Here is an 8785-nt window from a genome sequence, read left to right on the forward strand (position 1 = left end):
TTTTAGGATGTTAGAAAAAGAAAGCTTTACTTTCCTAACCATTGATTTTACTCTCCTGCAAAGCTCCTTCTCAGCAGCAAACAGCAGAACTAGATAATTTTCTAGCATTTTCTAGATAACTTGTGGGCTCAACAGTGTGACTGATCTTAAAACAGGAAAAGAAAGTAATCAAGATCTGCTCATCAGCCAGGATAATTTATCAGAGAAAGGACAACTAGAAGGCTTAGCGTGTGCTCCAGCAGTATCACAGTATGTTAGAGATTGGAAGGGACCTCAAAAGATCATCTAGTCCAATCCCCCTGCCAGAGCAGGAATACCTAGATAAGGTTACACAGGAATGTGTCCAGGCGGGTTTTGAATGTCTCCAGAGAAGGAGACTCCACAACCCCCCTGGGCAGCCTGTTCCAGTGTTCTGTCACCCTCACTGAGAAGAAGTTTCTTCTCAAGTTTAAGTGGAACCTCTTGTGTTCCAGTTTGTACCCATTACCCCTTGTCCTATCATTGTTTGCCATTGAGAAGAGCCTGGCTCCATCCTCATGAATTGTGTTCTATGAGTGTTGCTAAGGACTAGAAAGAAGCTTAAGACTTGCAGTCTAATGCTCCATAATTGTAAAAATTTATTATAAATTCTAATATCATGATCAATTCATCAGACGTTTTCCTTGCTGATAGAGTCAGGATGGGCTAAGGACTAGCATGACATCTTATGGCTGGAAATTAGAATCTCAGATATTTTTATGAGGGGAAAAAATGTTTCTGCATTCATTAGGTCTGTATACTTGCTACAAATTCGTATCTTAGTTGAAAATACAGCCTAATGCACACGAAGTACATGAGTAACATTCCACCTATGATTCATGTTTTGTTTTCTCTGTTTCATTTCAGGCAGGGTTGGCCACCACACAAAACCCCTCAAGTAAGTATAGTCTCAAAGCAAACGTTTAAAGGTATAGGGACTACAATAAAATGAAGTATCTGTATGAATTAATAATTCTGGAAAAGGTAAACTCATTTCTTCTATCAGTTATAAAAAATACTCTTGGTTTCTTTTTGAACAGTTCTTCTATGTCAAGCTCAGTTTATTCCCAGAGTACTTTATATTAGATACATAATAAGAACAGAATTTTTTCTGTCATGGGAGAAGTGATTTTGCTTACACTAGGTTTAGGGTTTTGGGGTTCTTTTCCAGCTTAAGCTGACCTAAGGAGTTCACTTTCAGATAACTCATAGCCTGCACTTCTTGATGGAATGGGGAAAGTTTACATCTGCTGAGAATTTCTTACTACTTTGGGTCAAGATCCATCTACCTCACACCTTATTTGTAATAATAGAACTTGAAAAATGATTTGGTGTTGGATGAAGACAGAAACCCCAGCAGTTTAGATGAAAGTGACAGTATAGAATTGGAGTCCTTGTATACTCAAAATTCACCAACTTCCAGGTTTTTGTTTTGTAAAATATTCCTAAAACCTGTGCTATAGTATGTTGCTAATGTTTCTTTTCTTTTGGCTCCCCAGGAAGAAGACGACAGTGAGTATCTCTACTGTGATTTTTAAAACTTTAAGTCTTTCTTGGTCTTAGTTCTAAAAGGAAAAAAGTGGCTGCAAAGTTGTTTCTTTAAAGCCATTTCAAAATGTCGGGTGGTATCTTGACAGGCTGTAGAGTGCTTACAAGACACCGCCTGCAGATGTATATATCAAGGCTGCAAAACATAGGAAATCAATACCTAATAGACCCTTCACAGTCAGCCACTTACAGGACAGCAGGGCTCCTTAGTTTGAAATACATTTCATTTTAGAGATTTGTGGTCTGCACACAGCATCGAACAACATCAGGCAGCTGGGCATGTAGACCTGGTATCCTTCCAGCCTGCAACCAAACATCCTGTCAGACCCTGCTGGTCTTCTGTGTAATGTTATTTACTCTAATGGACAGAAGCAGAACTTGTTTCATGCAATATTGGTATTTATAAATTACTTCAGAATCCTGGTTCCTAAAATGAAGTTGGTAAAGTGATGCCCTAACAGAAGCAGAACATTTGGCCAAGTCTATAAATTATCACTGCCTCTAAGCCTCAATGAAGAAGAAGGCTGTTTGCGCTGTGCAGAGAGGAGTTAATCTATTCCCCCCTTACCAGTAGTTGATTTCTGAGGACACTGCAGAAGAAAATGTTTTATTTTATGCTGTTGTTTGTGATGATATGGGAGAAATTTCACAAAGGAATGAAGTTCAAGAAGGTAACCTGAAGTGCACTCTTTAGAAGCAACATAACAGAGAATGCGTAGTTATGTACCGTCTTCAGCTCTATGGCAGTTATCTGAATTTTGGCTTATTCAAAACTGAAGGTAGAACATGTAAATGTAAATGTTGCTCAAGCCATTCCAGTTTATTTGCAATTTTAATACTTAAGATTAAGTTCTCACTTGATCATCTGAGCTTGCAATCTGTAACTAACATATCAAGGACATTTTATAGAACAGTTTCCTCCATTATGCTCATCTAGCTAAACAGCAGCAACGTGATAGCAGTTCTTCATTCTACCTCATTTAAGAATGTCTCACAAGTTTGACATTTCCTTCTCTTTCTCTCCACAGCTGCACCCCAAAGACCAGTGCCACAGATATCTTTGCCCCCATACAGCTCCAATACATTCCCATCCAAATCTGTCAAGCCTCCACCTAAACCAAGCTCCAACACTCTGCCTGGTGCAGAAAGGTTTGTTTCACCCATTATTGTGTCATTTCTGTGAATCTCTGCAATTTAGCAAATAATAGTATGTAGGTGGCTACAGGGTTCTCAGGTGAACGCAAGGCAACTACTTGAAGTAGTCCATTATTTTTCAGGCTATACCCTTGCCTCCACTACATGATAATTTGTGTTGTTCCTACTATCAAGGAGAATCCTTCATACAACTGAAGCTATGTATCCAGTGAAGCAGACAGTGGACATAAGGCAACAAAAAAACCCCAATCTCTCAGGTTTATGTCAAGGCAGTATTTTAGGGCCTACATGGTCCAATGCTTCTGTTCTCTTCCATTGCTTCCAGGATTCCTAAGAATGACAAGACCTTTTGGGAAAGGATAATCATCATAAAAACCTATGCAGGATGTAGGGCAGAGGCCCTTCTCTAACAGGACTCTGCTCTAGGAGCCTAAGTGCTACAGCTGTGACTAATAATTGCTTCAGAACTAAAACCCCATCACCTTCGCTGTCTAGAATTGAATGTGGAATATACTCTAACCATTAAAATTCCTATTAAAATTGTGACTCTTGCTTCAACTATGATTTCTTTCTAGCTTCAGCTTCTAAGTATTAGATTGCTATGTCTTCATTTGCTAGATGGAAGAGCCCTTAATTAAATTTTGATTTCTGATGCAGTGTGCAACAGACCAAGCTTTGATGAGTTACAGTGGACTCCTTGAGTCTAAGTCTCAAGTACATTTTCTAAGCTTTGTATTTTTTTAATGGCTCTTTGATGAATTCCTTCCATTTACCATCATCCTCTGGAGCTGCTGACACCCCAGTAGGACAAATATTGCAGTAGCAAAAGCAAGGTCATATGCAAATAGGAACTATTCCTATGATAAACACTTCTGCTTACATTCAAACAGTATTGCCAAATTCTCCTATAGCAGAGGCCTCATTTGGCTGATTCTCTCCCATGAATCAAGTCATGATAGCGTGGTTTTGTTCTGCAAACATAATTAACATATTTATCCCAGAGCTTTTTGTGCTGTTCATTTAAGCAGGAGAGAAATATGAACTATAAAGGAAAAGAGTGCAGGCAGCTTGTTCCCAATGAAGTAATCAGGCCATAAAAGGAAACTGTAGGTTTTCTAACAAAAAAGAATAAAAATGAATACAGGAGGGAGATCATAGGCGCACGGAGGTGTTACGGCGCTGTGGGTATGAATTCAGGGCCACTGTCAGCTCAGAGAATCACAGGGTGTTTGAGGAGGCCAGGAATCTCTGGACATCACCTGGTCCAGCCTCCCTGCTCAAGCAGGGTCACCTACAGCTGCCCAGCACCATGTCCCGATGGCTTTTGAGTATCTCCAAGAACGGAGATGTAATGGTGGATCTCCTTACATTCATAAAAGGAAAGAGAAAGAGGAGAGAGCAGGCTACCCTCATCCTGCATAGGTCTCAAGAGGATCTCATGTTCTGTAAAACAGGCTCCTCGGAGCACAGAAATGTACAGCAGTGTAGTTATACTGACTCCTTTGTTTTCCTTTTAAACAGTGCTAGAAACCGGTCTTCAACTGGCTCACTACCACCACGCTTACATCTAGGTTTGTATCCTCCATTCCTGCCTTTTTTGTACAAGAAATGACTGAAGGTTGAAAGGTGGCTTCAGTGCAGTCAATATAATGGCTTTTCTCTAAGGATGTTTCTGGCTGGACTGTGAACAGAAAACTACCAAGTTCCTGATAGGCATCTTGTGTAACTTAGCCTGAATCAAAGATGTTTTTTAACAATGAAGTTAGGGCTTAATGCTTAGCTAAACCACTGTCAAAACCTCATATAAGCATATTCTTAATACATATATATATAATATAAATACATATTTTATACATACTGAGAGCTGAGCAACATTACCTGCAAGTCACTGTGCTATACTAATACTCTCAAAAAAGGAAGCAAACACTTTCCATGTGAAGTATGCTGCATGTTTAGCTTGTAATAACAAGTGAAAAATAAAGGACGCTTCGAATGTGATTGCTTTGCAAACAATTTCCCACATGTGGTTAACAGCTGCCAATGTCTTACAGTGACATTTTGTACCTTCTCCATGCTAAGAAGGCAAGGAATGCAAAGAGACATGTTACATCTAACTGGTTCTTAAGAAACCAGAGCTGTTCTCAACTGAATAACTGTTGTACAGAAGCTCAAAAGCTGTAACCTGTTTCAAGTTCATCTGCTTTTAACTGCACTGCAGGAGTTCAGTTAAAGTCCCTGTACACCAAGGATGAATTTATGTAAAGAAGTCGGATCTTATACAGCAGCCTAAATCTGATTTCAAATCAATTCAAAATGTGTCAGTATCAGAGTGACAGAAATTCTTCACGGCTCACAAAATCCAAATTGTACTCCCTGTATGTACTCCAGAGATAGAGGAAATTATTTTCCCAATTTTAACATTTTTCCTCCTTTTCTATCTTTGAAGGAAGCTACAGCAGATCCCCTTCAAGAGGCGCAGCTGATGTAAGACCTCCTCTGCCAATTCCTAGCAGACAGACTGCTCACCAAACTAACACAGAGGAAGATGAGGTACAAAACGTCACAAGTATTAACCATCATTGCTGAACAGCAAATGTTGTGATTTCAAGAGAGAAGGGTTTTTCAAAGTTGTTTTTCTAGAAAGTAGTCACTATCAGGATGTCAGAACGTGCTTTCAGTTTCCTGTGCTGACTTTAGTGCCTTATTTTGTCTTCCCCAAGAAAGACAATAGGAAAAACCCAGTAGAACAAAATCAGAAAAATACTTGTTTGCTGGATTACTTGTTTTGCACAATTGCTTTCTACTACCATCACCCCTTGGGTTCTCCTTCCACAAAACCTAGGAGTATAAACAATTCATACCCTTTAAGTGCGTTTTTGTTTCACATTTCTTTAAACATGACAAGTTTAGAGTAAATCACTCCTGGTGATAACACTGCTAGGCAACCATACATGGCATGTTTGCAGGAAGGCTGCAGGTTGCCTCAGATGATAGTGAAAGAAGGAAAAATTAAATAATTATTAGAAAAGTCACCACCATGTCCCAGGCAGACAGAAGAGAAAATGTCATTTTGAATCTATCTTGTACTGAAAATATTTGGAAGTTTCTGTTTTCCCAGCTTACCTGCAGACATATTTTAACTAGGTCTGTAAGATGTTCAGATTTATCCAAGTGGGCAAATCACAGTAAAATCATGTAGTGCCACTCGCCATACTCGTATGATCCCTGAAGCTCACTTCCTCAGACATTCTGCACATAAACCCAAATGTCCCTCGCAATCCAATTTCTCTTTACTATTTGTACATTGTTAACATAACCAGCTAATGAATTTCACAGCTTTCTCCTCTCTCACACCCCCCAGGACTCACTACACAATGAATGGTACGTTGCCTATGTTAGCCGGCCACAAGCAGAAGCAGCTCTTCGGAAGATAAACAAGGTACTCTTTAAATCCTTGGTGCTTCCCACCATCCCCTTGCTAGATGTCCTTGCAGTCCTATGGGAAGAGTGAAGGTAAAAAACAGGCTAACATTATAGTGCCAATATAAAGACTTGGAATGGGGGATGCTTCTTGAGTATCGTTACACACATAGAAGTTACATGTCTAGTCTAAACCAGACATGAAGGCTGTTGGTTTCCATAGTCCAAGAGAATAAATGACGTGTTTCCACAAAGCAGTTTCACCTCATCTCTCTTGGGAGGAGTGACTTGTACTCTGGAAATAACTCCCTGTCACCAGTGAGGAATTTGTTGCTACCCCCAAGTTTTAGATAGCTTGACTTAGATGAGATAAATCCCACCCTCTTCTAGGCCACATTTACCAGCAAAATGAAGTAGAGACACAAACAGATAAAACCCAGGCTTAGATGTGCATGTGGAGATAAAGCAAACTGAACCCCATCGCCATGGGAAATCTGTTTACCCTATGAGGCTTCACAGCACATGCAATGAAGATGACACAAACATTTTCATGACTTGTACCAAGGTCCAGATCACATTCAGTACCTTTAAGAAAGGGTGTTTCATTGGGAGACTTGTTAAAAAAGATCTGAAATGAAGAAAAGCAGAGGGAGGTGGCTGGACAGTATCACGGCATTTACTAAAATGACACAGACGCTATCCTTACTTGAGGCTGTCTGTAAATAGATCACACAGGAACCTTGAGTGGCATTTACCGGAAATGAACTTCTCTTCCGGTTCAAGTGATGTGAAGTTTGCTCTGATATTTTACTTCCTCCTTCAATGGAATCTCTCCGTCACAGAACAGCGTTCTTCCCTTCTCTAAAACATTTGCATTTGTATCAGACAGGAAAGTTTTAAGTAGCAAATTGAAAGGTAAAACACTAGAAAAATTATCTAAACTCTTTAATAGTGCAGTTTCTCTTACCAGGAGGAAAGACATTTCAGAAAGAAAAAACATTGAAAAACATGAGGCCAGGTTGGATGGCGCTTGAAGCAACCCGGTCTAGGGGAATGTGTCCTTGCCCATGGCAGGGAGTTGGAACTGGATGAGCTTTAAGGTCCCTTTCAACACAAACCAGTCTGGGATTCTATGATTCTGTGATGAGTGCTCTAGCTCAGGTTGTTATGCTGCTCAAACCTAGAAGTGATGGGGTTTTGTTATCCTTCATTTTTTCATCTTTCAGGATGGAACATTCTTGGTAAGAGACAGCTCAAGAAAAACCGCTACTCACCCGTATGTCCTGATGGTGTTGTACAGAGATAAAGTATACAACATCCAGATTCGTTACCAGGAGCAAAACCACTTATATTTGTTAGGAACTGGCTTAAAAGGAAAAGAGGTACTATGTGTTTTTCACACTACTTCCCTTCATCTCAAGGTATCTCATTCCTAAGTGTCAGGCCACTTAACCTGGCAGCTGTTTTACTCCATTGGAATTCTGCATATTGTCTTAGAGTTATTCCTGATAGAACATATTACTGCTGGAAGTGAAATCAGATTCCCTTCAGGGAATGAAGGGATAGCTTTAGAATGCAGCTATTAGAAATCCATATATCTGGTTAGGAATGTTTGCTTACCACTAGGATACCAGACAAGGGAAGTAAACAGCTGAGAGCAAATCCATATCTGCCATCTTTACTGCTTTGGACCCAGGCAGCTGGTTTATTCCATTCAGCATACAGGTTGGGTTTCCTGGCACCAGACAGACTGGGCAGCACATGTACCACAGTTCTGGTCGAGTCATAGCTCTCTGAATTTATCAGTCATCTTTTTGAACTTCGAGGTGTGCTCATCATGGCAAGCATGATCTGATAGTATTTACTAGACCCTATAAGACTGCTAAATATTTAGAGTTAAAAAAAAAAACCTTGGTTTTACTAATTATGAATCATTCTGACATTTTTGCCATATCCTTCTCATTGTTTTCCATCCCACAGGATTTTTCTTCTGTAGCAGATATCATAGATTACTTCCAAAGAACACCTCTCCTTCTGATTGATGGGAAAGACAGAGGGTCAAGAAACCAATGCATGTTAAAATACGCTGCAGGACATATTTAAATGAGAGCTTAAGGAAGATTACATATAATATTGAAGCCTTTTGAAGTCTGTAAACATCAGGATATTGACTTTTACAGCAAACAAAAATCTTGAAGTCATTAAAAATCCTTTTGATTTTAAGCAAAAAGGACAATGTTATTTTTAAATTATGCCTTAAATGCAGCACTCTGAATCTGATTTTCTTACTGTGTGTTTATTACAGCCCACTAATAGTACAGTGCATGAGAAAATTGTACCTTTGTGTGTGTCTTCTTGTAATGACTTCCACGCCAAGTTAGAGCACCCAGAAATAAACACCAATACAAGCCTCTGTTTTCATAGGAGGAAAATGAAAAAGCTATTTTTCAGATCAGAAGAGCAGCAGCAGTTGTGTTATGTAGAGTGATACAGAGTAGACCCAAACCCTGTCAAAGCTGAGGAAAAAGACAAAAGACAATAAAGGCCCAATTTTTTCCAACAATCTGCTTCCCAGTAAATCTAACTATGGCTACTTCTGTGAAAACAGTGGGCCTCTGACCGGGATCCTAAGGACACGTGGGTT

At 39.6% G+C, this 8785-nt stretch overlaps 1 protein-coding gene across 1 annotated transcript in view; it reads left to right on the forward strand.

Moving 5' to 3' along the window:
- The window catches only part of LCP2 (lymphocyte cytosolic protein 2), a 30439-nt gene extending 21960 nt beyond the window's left edge, over window positions 1-8479 (forward strand). Inside the window, exons 14-21 of the mRNA XM_080627245.1 lie at window positions 886-916; window positions 1518-1530; window positions 2595-2715; window positions 4243-4292; window positions 5168-5271; window positions 6083-6160; window positions 7368-7523; window positions 8122-8479. Of these exons, the coding sequence (XP_080483371.1) occupies window positions 886-916; window positions 1518-1530; window positions 2595-2715; window positions 4243-4292; window positions 5168-5271; window positions 6083-6160; window positions 7368-7523; window positions 8122-8244 (676 nt within the window). The 3' untranslated portion in view covers window positions 8245-8479. The remainder of the gene's footprint in view (window positions 1-885; window positions 917-1517; window positions 1531-2594; window positions 2716-4242; window positions 4293-5167; window positions 5272-6082; window positions 6161-7367; window positions 7524-8121) is intronic.
- Window positions 8480-8785: the final 306 nt, after the last annotated feature.

The sequence above is a fragment of the Psittacula echo genome (genome assembly GCF_963264785.1).
Source record: "Psittacula echo genome assembly, chromosome: 11".
Lineage (NCBI taxonomy): Eukaryota > Metazoa > Chordata > Aves > Psittaciformes > Psittacidae > Psittacula > Psittacula echo.